This window comes from Toxotes jaculatrix, chromosome 9 (genome assembly GCF_017976425.1).
Source record: "Toxotes jaculatrix isolate fToxJac2 chromosome 9, fToxJac2.pri, whole genome shotgun sequence".
Lineage (NCBI taxonomy): Eukaryota > Metazoa > Chordata > Actinopteri > Toxotidae > Toxotes > Toxotes jaculatrix.
In genome coordinates this window covers 2,719,065-2,736,881 of record NC_054402.1, presented here as the reverse complement: position 1 = coordinate 2,736,881, position 17,817 = coordinate 2,719,065, and the positions used below count along the sequence as shown (strand labels likewise).

The 17,817-nt window shown below is 43.4% G+C and overlaps 1 protein-coding gene across 5 annotated transcripts; it reads right to left on the bottom strand.

Moving 5' to 3' along the window:
- Positions 1–2,878: 2,878 nt before the first annotated feature.
- Positions 2,879–16,834, bottom strand: wdr62 (WD repeat domain 62). Of its 5 annotated transcripts, none has more exons than XM_041046806.1 (34): positions 16,511–16,834; positions 14,517–14,608; positions 14,170–14,232; positions 13,810–13,867; positions 13,490–13,657; positions 13,117–13,254; positions 12,830–13,012; positions 12,538–12,698; positions 12,263–12,452; positions 11,905–12,036; positions 11,626–11,789; positions 11,423–11,514; positions 11,055–11,180; positions 10,909–10,979; positions 10,623–10,744; positions 10,337–10,412; positions 9,660–9,771; positions 9,405–9,468; positions 9,116–9,229; positions 8,882–8,988; positions 8,475–8,527; positions 8,097–8,330; positions 7,901–7,971; positions 7,594–7,751; positions 7,345–7,458; positions 7,092–7,203; positions 6,907–6,985; positions 6,714–6,795; positions 5,614–5,736; positions 4,762–5,029; positions 4,326–4,633; positions 3,914–4,006; positions 3,685–3,785; positions 2,879–3,342 (listed from the first exon to the last, which is right to left on the bottom strand). In XM_041046806.1, exons 1-34 carry the CDS (start codon positions 16,613–16,615, stop codon positions 3,118–3,120), a joined length of 4,359 nt encoding a protein of 1,452 aa, XP_040902740.1. In that variant the 5' UTR covers positions 16,616–16,834; the 3' UTR covers positions 2,879–3,117. The 5 variants fall into 5 exon arrangements, with proteins under 5 accessions (XP_040902740.1, XP_040902741.1, XP_040902742.1 ...); XM_041046807.1 differs by having other exon boundaries at positions 12,263–12,449; XM_041046808.1 differs by lacking the exon at positions 5,614–5,736.
- Positions 16,835–17,817: the final 983 nt, after the last annotated feature.

The following is a 17,817-nucleotide window of genomic DNA, read 5'->3' as shown; positions in this document are numbered from 1 at the left end:
ATCAAAATTCAAATGAGTCAAATTTAAACTCATTTTAGACATCGTTTTATACTGCTTCTAGACTCTGTGCATGACTGTCAGAAGGTGGCACACTGTTCCAATTCATTTTCCTATAGCTTCATTTGATTGTCTCTGCAGCAGGTGACAACTGGAAACGCATACAAAGGTGTGATGCATTTCCAGTTTAAACCTGCTGCCGAGCCAACGAAGCTACAGGAAAATTAACTGGTACAGGAAACGGGTCCTCCACCTTTTGGAAACACATGGCACTACAGTTATACACAGAGGTTTACAATAAATCACAATTCAACCCCCACTTATTTATTTCCATTTTTATTTTTGTCAATCACTGGCACAAACATGTCACTAATAAAGCTTTTGACTTCTGTTGAATTATCTGCCAACTACCAGTAAAAACAAGGAACATGATTTCATGGCTTGCATGTGGACATTACTTCAGTGTTCATCAGTTGAAGCAAACATGCTTTACTTTTGATTGTCTGCCAAAACTAAATGAAAGTGATAGCCAATAACTACCACTAATAGAAAAATTCAAATAAATAAATATAAAAATAAAATAAATTACACCACCCACCGGCGGGAGGGTCTGTATCACAACAAACAAACATACATATACAACAGAAATTTTAAACAATAAAAATTAAAGTGCTAAACAATGCGTTTTGAGGTCAAATCCAACCAGAACCAATTATACTGAATACAGAAAAGAAGACAATGTACAAAGGCTGTGACAACATTCTCCACAATGGATAATCAGTCCTGAGTGACTGCTGTGTATCCTCCACCTCCACTTCTTTGCTTCATCCTCTGTATCATCAAATTTCATAAATCCAACTGCACGAGCAGAAAAAAAAATTATTAGAAATATAAAGGAACTCTGCAGTCATACTGTACTGCTCTCACCACGCGTACCCTTACGCAAAAATACGGTGACTACATAAATACACAAATACATTAAACAACAGGACATTACGCAAAATGTAATGCGGCTAGCAAACAAACTCCACTAAATAATGCTAACAACACAATAAACATACCACTTTGAAAACTACACACACACAATACTTACAGACTGCACGTTCCCTGGCTGAAACGTGTGCAACCACATTAAACTTTACGAGCCCATCTCTGTGTTACTGACCGAACTTATTGACTGAAGAAACGGAGCGGAGCGGCCAAGATGCGAATTGGAACATTAACAGAAAGAGCGCTCACTCTGTCGCCGTTTCCAAAAACTAAGAAAAGTACAGAACACTCACTCTGATACAATTTCCATGAACCAAAGGAAAACACACATTTTACATTTTTATACTTTAACACTTTTAACTTATGAACTTTAAATATTACTTTTAACCTTTAAAGACAGCACACGTACACCAAGTCCCCATATTTGTAAGCAAAAATATATTGCCTGTGCATCCACTACCAATACTGGATTAATACATCTACATCACCACCTGCCTATAGCTTCGTGGCTCGCTAGCATGTAAAAAGCAATCCCCGCCGTGAGGGAGCCGCTAGATATAAAGTTTGTAGCTTGTTCTTTTCGCTAGCTTAGCGAATTTAGCTTAGACTAGCTACCAGCCTAGCTCTGGTTAGTGAGCAGTGACTTGACGACTTAACAATGCTTGTTCACGTTAATCCTTCAGCTAACGTGAATATTTTTAGGCACAGTCGTTTTCAAAAGTAATTCAAATTCCATTTAAACTATGGCCAATGTTTAGCTAACGTTAGCTGATACGATGACATGCAATGCCAATTGTAGCCACGGGAGTTTTAGGTAGTTTAAAACAACAAAGCTAGGACAGCTAACACTATAAATACATAAATGAACATAAAATGAACAAACACGACCAACTTACTTTCAACTTAGTGGAAAACGGTGATTCTTGATGTACGCTGAACAGAGCCGAGCGGCCACTTGCTTCCACAGAGATGAAACCAGAGACTGAGAGACGCTTGATGAAATTTGAAGAATCGCGCCAAAAGCTTGGCGTGTTGCCTCGGCCAATCAGGGTGCCGTTTACTGGTTGGCTTATGACGACATGCTGCCTCGGCCAATCAGGGTGCCGTTAACTGGTTGAAATCATAAGAGTTATAAAATCAAGGCTCCTATGTACCATGCAATTATTTTCTGAAGCTTAATTTCCAACAAGTTGCATTTCCATATAAATATATGAATAAAAACAAACAAATAATAAATAAATAAATAATTACTAACAAATAATGTTTAATCACAAATATCAAATCTATCATCGTATTCATTAATCATGTTGATAACAACAATGTTGATATTTGTCATTAAAAAAATTACATTCATTAATAATGTCAATTTCCTGCACCTGTCTTAGACGTCCACGTGACGTCCAAAAAAGTCACCTAGTCCGACGTTCAAATGTTGAACTGCATATTGACGTGGAAGTGGGGTCCTGGTTAGACGTCCAAATATCGGACCTAGTTTGCACGTCGAGTAAATGTCCAGAACTAGTCATGGACCGACGGACGCAATATAGACACGATCTGCACGTCCATCAGACGTCTAATGTTTAGTGGGTTAATTCCAGTGAGACAAGCATTTTAGTCAAGATAAGAAAATGTAACTTTGGGGGATCCGTATTCACGTGTTACTGTATTTTTCTTATCCAGACTTAAAAAGCCACTCTGAAATTGTATTTTTCAGGCCTGCAAATTCAGGTAGGATGAAAGAATGAAATCTACTCACTGATCATATGAACGACAGACGCCTCCGCGCGTTGACTGTAGTGTCCATGTTGTTTAAAGTGATAATGAATAATCAGCTGAAAGTGAGAACATATCAAGTAAAATAAATGAATAAATAAAAATATTAAATTCTACGAGACATTAAACATTTATTAAGAAACATATAAAACTACAGGTTATGTACAAACACAGTGACCGTGATGTAAAACAAATAAAGCCGTTTTCTGCTACAAAACAAACGTAAGGTGCTTTAAATTCAATACTGATGTCAGTCGTTGAACTGAATTAACAGCAGAACTGTCATTCAGGCTGACGTTAAAGTGAAATTTGTCCGCTTTCAGCCCCCATACCAACGGACGACCAGCTGGTCCTGGGTCAGATTCGGTTCAGTTTGTTCTGGGTCATCCGAACCAACAGGTCCGAGTATTTCTCCAGCAGGGACGTTGTCCTCTCGTCCTCCAGTCCACCAGAGGGAGCTGTGCTGCCTCTCCCGTCTCCCTGCAGGACAGCCTGCAGCTCAGAGTGAACGAAATCAAACGCCTCCTGCAGGACAGATGACATCTGAAGACGCCGCTCCACAGTCCCAGCCGACACGTTGAGCTACAGGAGGGAGAATCAAAAAATATGTAAATCTGAAGAGGCTGAAAAACGACAGTGTGGTCAAAAACAAAATTCTGAGAGCAAAAACATCACAAAGTTTTGAGGATAAAGGGGAAATATTTCATTAAAAAATCGCCTGGATAAAGTCGTTAGGTCGTGACAGAAAACCACACAATTACACAAAAAGTAATATTTGGACAAGTAATAATTAAAGAAATGGGGGGAAAAAAATCAGATTTTATAAACATTTCTAAAATTGAATATTTTGGGGAAAGATTATATCATTTAAAGAGAAAATGATTATGATCAGAAGACCACGAGACAAGTTAGTCAGTACTGAACCTGTTGGTAGAGGTGTACGGCTCGTCTCGTTGTCTGTCTCAGCTCGTTGGCCACCTGCTGACACTGCTGCACACTCACCGACTCATCAGCATCAACCGAACCTGCAAAAACATCCTGGTGCTTTATTCATCCTCTCTGAACACAGAGGATTTGTCCTGAGGGTGGCGCTACCGGAGCCTCACAATGTTAGACACACAGGTGTTCTAGTGTGGACGTCACAGGAGGTTACCTGTCTGTGGAGCGCAGAGGCTTTCTGACGGAGGACAAGAAGAGGTGGATGGGGCAGAGGAGGAAGAATCAGCTCCCGCAGACTCGTCTGATTCTGGGACGAAGGGAGAAAACATCATCTCTCCAGACTAATAATGCACTTACAAGATATTTTTTTATGAAATTTAAAAAAAAGGTTATATTATTTTGAGAGAAAAAAATCTGTTTCAAGAAAAACAGCAACATTGCACAAAAAAAGTTGGAATATTTGAAATCAATTGAAGTTTTTTTGCTTTGAGCAAAAATTCATAGTATTTGACGAAGGTGTGTGATATTTATGGTCTGTGTTAGTGAACAGCGCAGACCAGAACCATCTCTGAAGTCCCAGTCTGACCAGTCTGACCGGTCTGAATGGGACCACTCTCCAGTCTTACCTGGATCAGTCTGGATTCTGGTGTTGGTTTGTCCCGGGCCGTCTCCCTGCCTGGCGGCGGAGCAGGTACTGACGTCGGGGGCAGAGGTGGATGTGATGATGTCACATGGTGTGGGCGTGGCTGTGGGTGTGATGGAGGGGGAGGGGCTAACAATTAGTGTTTGGTTTTGATTCATCAGGGACTCCTCCAAGCTGCCAACGCTCCACCTCCCAACTCCGCCCTGTGACATCACCTCAGTGGGCGTGGCCAATACCTCAGGGCTTACTGCAGGTACAGGATCCTGAGACTTGTGGGAGGACAGAGGAACGCTGACAGAAGCAAGACGACGATGAGAAACAGACATTTGAACTTTAGATTCTTTGCTCAAACTATTTTATACTTTTGACTCCAAATGTAATTTGTTTTTATAAAAAGACAAACTGGGGCGAGATGTTACCTGCTGCTCTGGTCCTGCTGGGGGTCAGGTTTTGTGCTGTCGAGGTCTAAACCAGCAGACAGTGGGGATGCAGGAGGCTGGGGGTCTGAGGAGGAGGGCAGATTTTCCTTCTCCTCCTCCTGGGTGGAGGTGGAGGAGGTGGGAGGGTCCTGGCTCACTTTGGCCCTGGAGCTGGCTGTGGTTCCCAGGTATCCAAGCCGTGGCGCCCCCTGCTGGACTGCAGACATCACACTGCTGTTGTGGGTCATCAGCGTCCTGGAGGTGATGTCTGATTGGTCGAGAAAGAAGGAGGTCAGAAACTCAACACTGATGAGAGACCAAATGATGAGGTACACAGGTGTGTGATCTTCCACCAGACTCAGTGATTAAAAGAGGAAGGACTGACTGAGAGTTCCCACTGTGACCACAAGGTCAAAGGTTACCTCAGCTCTCTTCAGATGGGATTATGTTTCAGGACAATGAGCCAGAAATCAAGACACCTGAAGACGTCACCTTTGACTGAGAAACATATGATCAATCATTTGATCACAAAAATAAAATGCAGATGAATTAATAATGACAGAAGTGACTAGTTGAAGCCCGACATTACTGCCTTCAAATATAACCTCATCTGAAGAGACTGAAACATTTGTCCTGGTTTATGTTTAGGACTTCTCACCAACGTCCCCTGATAATACTCCTGGATTTCCAGGACCAGTGGGAACCCTGACTCTGCTGATCTGAGATGTGATTCAAACAGACTCCGCACCGAGGGGACGAACACAAGACACGAGACAACACCGTGTGAATTTTAATGCAGAAAGTAAACCCAGAAGAAGACACCAAACACACGCTGTCCACAAACACACACACCTTCCAGCATCCCTCTGCACTGGACGACCACCACAGTGTGTCGTCGCCGTGTTGGGCGGCGAAGGGGCTGATGGGATATCATGCAGGAGGTTCTTTTACGAAGGATGGACTGGCTGCATCTCACTGTGGTCACACACATACACACACGTCCTTGCTCTGTCGTTTATTATTATGAAGCAGTAAGTTAAAGGAACAGTCCAACATTTAAGATTCGTGGAGTCCCTCAGGGGAGAAGAAAACATGAAACTCAAACTTCACTCTAAACATTTTGTGTAAAAGGACTGAAATGAGACTTTCTGAGCGGAGCTGAAACCACAGAGTTTGTGAGTTCTAGTGAGTTTCAGAGGGATCTGATGCTGCCAGAGAAGAGCAGGTTCAGGAAACGTGTGACCATTATCTGATCTAAACATGTGCAAACCGTTTCCTCTTGAGTTCCAAACTGATGCGAAGCAGAAGTTGAACCTCTGAAACTGACACAACTGAAGCTTCTGAATTTTATATTTTACAGATAAAGAAAATAAAATAATAGTTCAGGCAGAAACTGTGGAAGAAGTCCCGGTTTTCTTCAGAGATTTTGAAAATTCTCAGCATTTCCAGTTTTTCACTGTTTGCTGCTGCAGACTGGACTGTGGCTCTGCAATTTATAACATGACTTTCTGATTAATCAATCTATAGATAATTAACTGGCAACTGGCATTGTAAAATGTCAATTTCTGAGCAAAGACCTTCATCTTTAAAATAATAATACATAAATAAAAAACGGAAACAAGCTTTTATTTAAGAAGTCTTCACTCATCAACCTCGACTCTTTCATGTCTCACATCAAACTGTCTAATGAGCCACAAAAATAATCTTTAATAAATCCTCACATTACTGCCATTAAAGTTTTACCATGGACGCTGCAAAGTTATTACAAATTAATACCAAATATCATCAACAAGAAAACAAAGTTAAAAAAAATACAGCTCACCTGTCTCACCAGGAAGTCTACAGGACCTGTAGACTTCCTGTTCACAGTTGTGCTTAAATGATTTCTGCCAGTCATTTGAAAACCAGAGAAAAAAAACAAAAAACAAAAACAGAGGAAACTGCTGACTCACCACCACCACTGCTGCTGCCGCTGGTGTTTTCTTTCTGAGTCGACTCTGTTGACACCACGTCGCTGCTTGGTTCCATATTCACCTGAACACAAACATTCAGTCACGAATCGATTTAACAGAAGCTCCAGCTCATGTTGCTCAGGTGTGTTATATACACTCAAAGCTCTCAGATGGGTTTCAGGTGCGTCTGTACCGAGGCGTTGCTGACGTTGTTCTCCTCCGATATCCTGGTCGGGATGAGGACAGGAGGTGGAGCTCGACTCGGCCATGCCCTAATGACACAGCAGCAGGAAACAGTCATCGCCATGACAACACCCAACTGACATACTTTGTGACCCCTCCAGGCCAAAGGTCATAGCCTCAGTTCTGGGTACAGACCTGATTCTGTCCTGGAAGCGGGACAGGAAGCGGGTGGAGATACTGAGCCGAGGGTTCAGGAAGTGCTTTTCCTCTGGAGGCTGCAGAGTCCTCAGGTCAGTGTCAAACTTCTCTGAAAGGTCAAAGGTTAAAAATGCTTAAAGAAAAAAAAAAAAAAAAAAAAGAAGACAAGCGAATTCAAACTGGTGGTGGGAACATAAACCTTTATGACTCTGTGACGAGGATGACGACAATGAAGCAGCGTTGTTCATACCTTCGCTCAGGCTGGAGGCCAGAGTATCAAAGTGGTTCTTCAGAGAGTTTCTGTCCTCGTCGTCCTCCAGACCCAAACTGCCCACAGAGCTGCCCTGACTCAGAGAGTCTGTGTCTGGTACCAGAGAGGAGAGAGGAGGTGAGACAACTCAAGAACACTTAGAAACTAACAATGATGGTAATGATATACATAGCACACATACTGTTTGTGTGGGAAAGGTTATATGTGTGTACTAATCCGAGGTCTCACCGGTGTCGTGCTGCTGTTCCAGACTTCCTGCAGACCCCTCAGAGCAGGCCGAGTCTGGACTCAGCTGAGTGCTCCACACTGGCTCTGTGCCCTGACCTCTGACCTCCAGCTGGGTCAGAGACCGCCGAGGGTCGGTCACAGCTTCAACATCAAACTCCCTGAGAAGGCGCACGGAGGAGAACAAAAACACAAAACACTGAACATTAGAAAGATCTGCGTCATTAAAACGCAGCAGAGTCCACACAGAGGAACACAACGTCTTATGTTCTGACGCTTTGAATGTGCTGATAACTGATGAGCATCTCACCTGTCAGAGGTGGTGTTGGGGTTGGGGTAGAGGATGTAGCTGCTTCTGTCCTCACCTGCAGTCTGCAGCACCTGAGCATCACACACAGTCAGGTAACCACATTCTAATATGTCCTATGAGCTAATTAATGGGAAACACTGCACCTGTGTTTTAGGAAGAACTGTCCCTTTAACCACTGAGCGCTCTACATGCTCACCTCCTTCTCCTGCTCCTCGCCATCTTCCTCCTCCTCCTCTTCCTCTCCCAGCAGACTCTCCAGACTCTGAGGGTAGAAGCCTTCCTCCTCCTCCTCCTCTTCCTCTTGACTCTTGGTGGGACTCGGGGAGAAGACGGAGCAGATGGTCAGAGGGTTCAGCTGCTCCGTCCACCGACTCCGTACCTGACGAGGCTCAATGTCTGACTGGATGGCAGTGGAAGCTCCGCCCTGGCCCTGTTAAACACACGAAACACACCTGAACACACCCACCTGAACCCCATCACCAAGGAGGAAAATCTACAAGCTATTATATATTAATCCTGTTAATTATCTGTAAACTCATCAGTTGCATAATTAATCACGAAACATCAGACTGACCAGTTTTCTGAACCACATGGGCAGTTTTCCGTTGGTCGTAAGCAGCTGAGCGTCTGAAACACAAACAGAAATACAAATTAAAAAACAATAAAAACAATAAAAGCTCACAGTGACACCCGACACCTCGAGCCATCGTTACAGAAACAGACAGCAGGAGATCTGTCGCCTTTGAAAGACTGCTTGTAGAAATTCCACATCACAAAAAGCGACAGCAGAAAAATCCTACTGATCAGTATCTGGGCCGATCCATGTATTTGTTAATGGATCATATCGGCACAAATAAAGAATGTGTAAATAAAGTACTGATGTTTAATCACTTTACTTAACCTCAGTGTTTGTTTAATCCACAGAAACAACATCATATAAAGTCATCTTCAGAAATGTTTAATCTTTAACCTCCTCCTCACCGTGAGCAGAGTCCGGTCTGGCTGGAGTCCTGCGGTCAGCCTCTTCCTCCTCCTCTTCCTCCACCTGATGCAGCTGAGAGGAGGGAACAGTGATGAAGGTCTCCCTCCTGAAACAACACAACAATCAAACAGGTTCAATATAATGTCACGTTAACCAGATGAAGTTATCCTGTTAACTCTCAGCCAAACATCTCCGTCAGATCCCGTCCTGCAGATCTTTAACATCTCACCCACCTGATGTTCGGATGTTTGCGGCTGGAGGCTTCAGGTGCACCTTTCAGTCTGAGGCCCAGCCTCTTCCTCATGGTGGTGGTCATCTGAGAGTCCAACCTCCACACAAACACACAACTACACACACACACACACACACACAACAACAACACAAAGTTAAAACATAGAATAAAAGAGTTTAAATGTGATTTACAGCGAGTTAGCTTCTTCAACACTGATGCGCCTGAGTACAGTTAACCTGTGTCCTGACATCAATGCAGGTTACCTGTCTCATGCTATCAGTACAGTTTACCTGTCTCCCGAGACAGTGATGAGGTGTTTGCAGTCCTGACTGAACCTCATACAGGTGACGATCTCTGAGGAGACAAAGGTAAGGGCAGGTAAGCAAACATCAAACACCTGATGATGAGACAAATGTTTTATCTGCCATTTAATCATATTCACTCACCTACAAATAAACCTCTAAACAAAATGAAATCACGAACATAAAGTTTTTTTGAACGCGACCTACAGAACACACACCTCCAGGTGAGCTCGATTCACTCACCTGAATGTCCGAACAGGGTGGCGACACACTCTCCTGACTCATAGTCGAAGATGGTGATGTTTTTATCAGAGCAGCTGGTGGCGCAGAAACTCCCAGACGGGTCCATCTGAACCTGCAGACAACACAACAGACATGTGAGCCAATCACACAGAAGATTTCCTGACACCAACCTGCCCCAAACAAGCCAAACAAACGCCACCATTTGAAATCACTGTTGTATAATTATCTGAAATATCAAAAAGCACAAAATGCACCGGCTTAAATATAATCACCACATATCAATGAACACATTTTTATGGCTTTCATTACACATGGGCTCTAAGAACAAAATTACTTCTTGTGACTCGGTTTTGAACAATAAAGTTTTATGATGTGAAATTCTCAGCAGATAACTTCATGTCATAAAACTCGATCTGGATCAACTTCAGCTGCTCTGAAGACGTGAAACAGAAACCAGTTCTGGGAGCTTGTGAGAGACTATAAAAGTCTTTGTTTCACCTTATAAAAGGACATTTCATAATTTTCCAGGTTTTCTGAGGTAAATCTGTAATTTACCAGGACTTAAATGACAGGGAAACAGGGATGCACAGGAAACCTGTTGATAGATTAAATGATGATGATGATGATTATAAAAAACTACAGCTACTAGCCACAACAAGCAATGAGCCCGTCCTTACCTTCAGCAGAGCTCCTTCATCACTGGACGAGCCTTTCAAACACTTCTTCAACTTCCCGGTTTCCACGTTGTACACCCTAGAAACACACAAACACACAAACACACACACACACAAACACACACACACACACACACACACACACACACACACACACACACACACACACACACACACACACACACACACACAATATCAGCTTCAGCTGTTCACATAGAGCAGAGACTACATTTCTTTAAAGAGGCTGCAGACATCAGACTCAGGTATTTACATTTTTTATTTTTTTTACCTGACGTTTCGGTCCTGACAGGCGATGGCGACGTGTGTCCTTGATGAGTCCAGGTCCATGTCGTACAGCGTCGTCTTCTCCACCACGTGATGGCTCCTGGAGAACGACAAACCCTCCGCCGTCTGGACCACAACAGGCAAGACGACACCACAGTGAATCAAGGGAGACAGGGAAAGTGTGTTTTTGTGTTATTCAGGTGTTATTCAGATTATTCAGGTTGTACCTGAGCAAAGCTCAAACAGAACTCCATAGATATTTCTTTAAATCTAAACGTGTTCTGACTGACCTGCTCAGCTGTCTGGAAGTAGATGCTCTTGTCAGCTCCACAACTCACCATTCGAACCTCTGGACTCTCACCTGGAACACAGGTAACAGGTAAAGAGCTGCTCTGATAACAAGTCTGATTGTATCTGTACCTGTGAACTTTCTTACCTGTGAACTTGACGGCAGTGATGGAGGCCGAGTGGTCGTTCAGAGTCTGTTCCAGACTGTAGTTCTTCTCGAGGCTGAAGATGTGGATTAGTCGATCCCTGCTGGCCGACGCCAACAGCTTCACACCTGAAACAACAGCAGTATCATTATTCAGGTGTCACCAAGAAAAAAAACAGAAAAAGATAAGTGGGTCAGTAAAAGGGGAGGGAGCCATAAGACGGAAATAAGTGGAAGATTTTAATCTGGTCAACATGAGCACAAATACAGGATCAGCAGCTACTCTGGATTGCTTCGATTTGAAAAGTGTTTTATAAATAAAGACCATTATTGTTGCTGTTATGGAGACGACCTTTGACCGGAGGTTTTACCTGTGGACATGGGCGAGAACTCCAGACACAACACCTCTGAGTCATGAGCCTCGATCTTCACCAACTCGTCCAGAAACTCCAGACCAAAGATACTGAACACAGAGAGAAACATGTCAGCAGACCTCATCACACACCTGTCAGTGTGTGTGTGTGTGTGTGTATGTGTGTGTGTGTGTGTGTGTGTATGTGTGTGTGTGTTTCACCGGAGGTTTCCACAGCGGTCTCCAGCTGCCAGGTGTTGTCCATCAGGACTGATACCAAGCACTCTGATCCCAGCCTTCCCATCAGACCCTACGGCCTCCGCCCTCTCCCCCTCTGCCTGGAGGTGCTGCGTGTTCTCCCCCACATACAAAATCCTCAACAGGTCCTGACAAAGTAACGCACAGTGATGGACGTAAGACAAGAAAAAGAAACGGGCCTTCTGTAAACTTTCTTCTGTTTAGTCCTGAACCAGCAGTATGCGAGTCAGCTGTTGGTCTTACGTTGCTATAGAGGTTCCTGTGCGCGGTGGGGGGGTCGGTGTGCCACAGTCTGATGGTGTTATCAGACGAACAGGTGAGGAAGGAGGACGGAGGCAGACAGGCCTGAGACACCTCTGCCAGCTCCGGATACACCTGAGGAGAAACACGGACACAGGTTTATAAACCACGGCAGACATTTAACAAACCTCATCAATACTCAGACCTTCACGTGCGATCCAAGATCAGCACTGCTGGTCGTGTTGGAAGTGTTTCTACTACTAATTAAATATTTCTGTAAGTACCCGATGTATCTCTGGTACACCTGGCAGTACCTGTGGCAGTACTAGTGGTACACCTGGCAGTACTCCGTTGCACTCACCTCGATGCTCCACACACAGCTGCTGTGGTACAAGGCAGAGTACAGCTTCCCCACGTTCCTCACATCTTTAACATCCCACACATACACGCTGTGGTCGTTGTACACACAGGTCAGGTGTTTGGCAGCAGGGTCAAAGGTCAGAGCCAGCGTGTCAGGGTACTGAGCACCTGGACTGGCAGGTGACAGGCTGCTGAAAACGGAGGCAGAGCACGATCAGAGGATTTATGCGTGTGTTTCTGAATCTCTGTTATCCAGCCTGTTCACAGTATTCGCACCCGTGCTGTACACTCTGAGTGAGGTCCACTCCCAGTCGGTGTGGTCGGTGCAGGGTGGCGATGTACTGCAGGTTGGATGGACTGAACACCCTGATGAGGCCGTCAGCACAACCACAGAAGATGAAGTCCTCGCTGGCCGCCAGACAACTGGCCGACGACGTCTGTCAACAGCGACGATTATTTGATTAGTTAGATCAAGTAATGTTCAGTTACCGTAAACAGTAATATCGTACATGCACATGTTTTCACGTATACGCTGTTTTTTTTCCATTACAGGTGTTTCCTCACTGACCTTGAGGTTGACCCAGGCCTCCAGCTGTCGGCTGCTGTTGAACAGGCACAGCAGGCCGGAGCTGGTGATGCAGTAGGTGCTGGAAGCCATGAGGCCACGCCCACAGGCAACCCCGCTAAAAACGCTGTTCTTATGGTCACCTAGCAAACCCGACCGACCTATCAGAGGCACCGTGCTGTTGACCTGGGTGTGCAGAAAAAACAAAAAACACAAAAGGAAAAAGGAAAAGCTATTACTTCACACGACAAAACGAGCTGTGGTTGGCTGATCAGAGGTCAGGACAGTACCCGTCGCTCCTTGGATGCGTCCAGGTACCAGAACTTGACGTGTCGGTTTCCTGCAGTGACGAAGTAGCTGCTGTCCTGAGAGAAAGAGACGGCGAAAACCCTGCTGGACACTTTGTTGGAGGCGATGATCGAACCTTTCTGCTCACAGACGCAAAGACAGGAAGTCCAAACATCAATTTAATGTTTGACTAATACAGAAATATGTTATGATAGTTACTAAAATGTCTTCGAAAGTGTTTAGCAATGCGACAGAAACTCATATCACACATATCAGTTCTCAGGTTTTCAGGTCTCAGTTGACAGTACTTATCTATCATCAATCCCTGTTTTCTGGCCTACTCTTTTACTCAGTCACTTTTTTGTGTGTCCTCACCCTCCAGTCCCACACGCTAACAGTCATGTCGTGTTGGTATCCCACAGAGACGATGTAGCAGCTGTTGGTGGAGAACGCCACACAGGAAACTCCGTATTTATGAGACTGAACCTCGGCCACCTGACCTCCACCCACCTCCCACACCCGCACACAGGGCATGTGACCGCTCTGAAAAATACACACACACACACACACACACACACACACACACACACACACACACACACACACACACACACACACACACACACACACACTTTAAAAAAGAGAACACATGGTGAAAATGTTTCTGAGACAGGTGTGTTGGTCTCAGGTCTTACCTCACCAGTGACCAGGTATTTTCCATCATGAGAAAACGCCAACGCACTGAAGGGTTTTCTGAATCACAAACACAGAGCAATAAAACACCATCACAGGTCAGACTCGCACATAAGATGATATGTGACGGCTTCAGCTGTAATTATCAGACACATTAAGCTGCAGTTTGTCACCATCAGTCCACAACTACACCACAATCACCATCTAATGCATGTAATGCAATCATTGATATGATTCTGTTAGACAATGTCATGATTAGAAAAGTCCTTATACTACTGTAATACTCCTGTCTGCACAGAGACTGAGCTGAGAACATCTTAAAACCATCAGTGAGCAGGTAAAGGTGAAACCGACAGATCTACCTGGACGCGTTGATGATGTGACTCTGTTTGTTCTTCTTCGGGTGAAGCAGCACAATGACACACCTGAAACGCAAGATAAAAATCACAGCAGGACGTCAGCAGGGTTCGAATTCATGAAAAACTCTTCATGTTTGTACTGAAACTGACACAGAAATGCATGCTGGGAAAACATCAGCTCAGTCTCCCACAGTGACCGAAGTTGAGTCTGATCACTTTCTCCTTCCATGGTTCAAAAACGCAGCCCGTGATTTGGTCATCACACCCAGCACTGACTCTGAACACCAGACTGCCACTTTTTGGGGGGGCGTCAACCAATAAACAGGTGAGTTGGAGGAGGCGGGGCTTACCCTGCAGGATAGGCAATGAGCCCAGAGTTGGGGTCAGAGGTCAACCCACTGCTGCTGGCTGTGCTGATACCCAGAACTTTCTCCAGACTCACCTGAAACAAACACACACACCAAACTCCATTAAAAGATGTCAGAATTTATCAAACAATGTCTCACTGGGCAGAAATAACAGACTTGACAGGTTTATTGAAATTACTTGCAAAATCTATAAAACTCGACTCATTTGACCCTTAAATCCCTTGGGTGTTTAGAAACCTGGAACCTTATTAAACTTTGCAATTCCTTCATTTTATTCATTTGCCCCCTACAGTCACCTCTGGCGGTGCAATTTTAATTAGATGAGTGACAGAAAATGAATCACCAAGAGCTTTTATAATCAATTAATGATCTTCAACATTTTTCTGCAAAAAATACTCTCACACTTCAGCTTCTCAAATGTGAGAATTTGATGTCCTTCCTAATCTTATCTTTATTTTCCTTCAGTCTTAACTCCTTTTATTCTGTCAAACTATTTGTTTGACTTTGTTGCGATTTATACTGTTGAAGGGAGTCGTGAAGTCCTTTTGCTCTAAAACAGGTAACTGAGATCCTGTGAGGGAGTTTTTAAACCATCTCTCTCTCTCACACACACACACACACACACACACAGTCCTGTGAAAATGTTTCAAGTGACAAAAGTAAAGTGAGGATGTTTTCAAAAATAAAGCCATAATTTTTTTTCCTCAGTGAACTTCACCCAAAGAGCAGCAAAAAGAAAAAATCTAGATCAGATCAGTATTTGCTGTGACCCCCTCTGCCTTTAAACCAGCTCCAGTTCTCCTCAGTACACCTGCACACAGTTTCTTGGGTACTTGGCAGGTGGGTTGTTCCAGCATCTTGGACAACGCCCCACAGTTCTTCTGTAGATTTAGTCTGAGTGTCTCGGTCTCTTTGGACTCACTGTCCTGCTGATGGATGGATCTGGGACCATCAGATGCCTCCTGATGGGACTGATCATGGAAGAAGAACAACCTGTGGTCTGGTTTGGTTAAGTTTCATTTATTCCTCTTCCGCTGTGTTTGTATTTTAGGTCGAATGTCTTTGTATTTTCCTGTAACACGATGTGTGACTTCTGATTTAAAGTGTGTCACTTAATTAACCTTCAAGTTGTGTTCAATTCATGTTAAACAATTTTGTGTTTCCAGTCAAAAAATGACCATTCCACTGAGATTCATCATAAACTGTAAAACAACACACACTACCCACAAAAACTTAGGGATGTTCAACTTTCGGGTGAAATTTATGGAAAATGTAAAAAGATCATGCTACAGTGAAATTATATCATGAAAGTAAGACATTTAAGTAGAAGAAAGCAATGGTAATATCTTCATCTCAAACAATGCATTGAAACAAAAAGCCAAACCCAAGGTGTGTGTGTGTGTAAGTGTACATGCGTGCGTCCATCTGACAAATGAGGATGTACCTGAGCTCAGTTTTTTTACACTGATTGTAGTCCCCCCGCCACAATTCATTTCTAATGACCGGTCATTTTTGACCGGAAACACCGAGAGTGTACAAAAGTTGAATAAAACACACAAATTGTATGCAAATTAATACAATTTATTTTGTGTGTTGAAATCCTCTTTGCCGACAAAGTGAGTCTGATCAAATGAACTGCATTTTTCAGAGATAAAACTTTTAAATGGGTCAAATTTGACCGGAACACAACATTAAGGTTAAAACCGCTTACTGTCTGCGGCCTGCTGCTTTTCTTAGTGTGTCTAAACTTTAGCTTGTTGCTACGAAAACTTGGTGAAAGCACCGTAACGTCGCAGTAATCCACTCTTTTCTAATCGTTAATTTAGACATGCAATCAGCAAAGTTTTAGAACATTGTGTTCATTTTTCACCAGTTAGAAGTTCGGTTACAGTTTGTCGGGATACTTTAAAACTTTGTTTACAGTAAAACACTAGCAGAGCTAACAGTTAGCTAGGTTAGCTAGCATCAGACCGTACCCGGCTGCTGGAGGTCTTCTTCTGCTGGCTCTGCCGGCTCTTCTTCCGCGCTGGCTGTTTCCTCTTCGCGGCGCCGACTGAACCACAGTCCGCTCCCTCTGCCATGACACCCGCCTCACTTTACGTCTGATGAAGTTATCCACAAAGATAAAACAAAACGAGCCGTAACACCGGGGATAATATCCGCCTAAACACTGAGGTGCTGCTCCATAAAAGCCCGCTGATGTGAACCAGAGGCGGGTTAGTTTAATAAAAGCCTCCGCTGGTTTTAATGATGGAGGACTAACGTAACTTCATGCTAACAGAGCCTGAGGTAACCTGACACTTTTCTCTGCGGCGGGATTCCGGTTCAAACGGAGCCCAATTATCCAAACAACCAACCAATGAGCAGCCAAGATCCAACCCTCTACTTCCAAAATGGCCAATGGGCAGCCGAGAAAAGCAAAAACCCCGCCCATTAACGACCACGTGACCAACCAACCACCCAATTGCTCTATTACATATAATACAACATTTGTATGATTCTACCGTCATAATATTGAACTGTAACGAACATAAGAATATAATGTTAACACATTTAATCAACAACAAGATAAAATAGTTTAATTTAAAACATGATACAGAATAAACTGTAATCTATTGTGGAAAGATTCAGGCTGAATTCATGAACACGTTTTCTCTTAACACAAAATGATTGAATGTTCAGCAACATTTTCTATCAAGGTCAGGCTGTGTGTTAGTGATAGATCTATATCTTTTGTAATTTCAGTTTTAATCACCAAAACATTCTGGTATCATAAAAAAAAAAAGATATTTTATTCGACAGTCCTCTAGTGTGATATGTTCAAAGACAGAAACAAAATTAGATAAGGTTACAACATCAAAGACTAAAGTCGACCAATAAGGTTACTTTGGTATGAGCTGAGTATTCCTAAATTAATAACTGTCTAATTAGGTCAAACAGACAGTGCCAAAGAAAACCAAGAGTCTGCTCTGTTCTACTCTACAGAGAACTGTGAGGAGACAGCTCCATCCACAGGCCACAGGCACACATCTGAATATGTTGCTCTGGGTCACTGAACCTCACTGTGGTAGTGTATGAATTTAGTACCAGAGAAAACAACACTATAATAAAAATAAAAAATAAAACTATAATAAAGTAAAAAACACTGACTAAAAATACAAATTTCAGATAAATGACTGAAGTCACAATGCTCCTGACAGAACATCAGGAAGGAAATTAAGCTTGTCCCCACCTCCCACTGTTACTAGTATTATATTTACATTTTTTCCTTGTCTTAAATCAA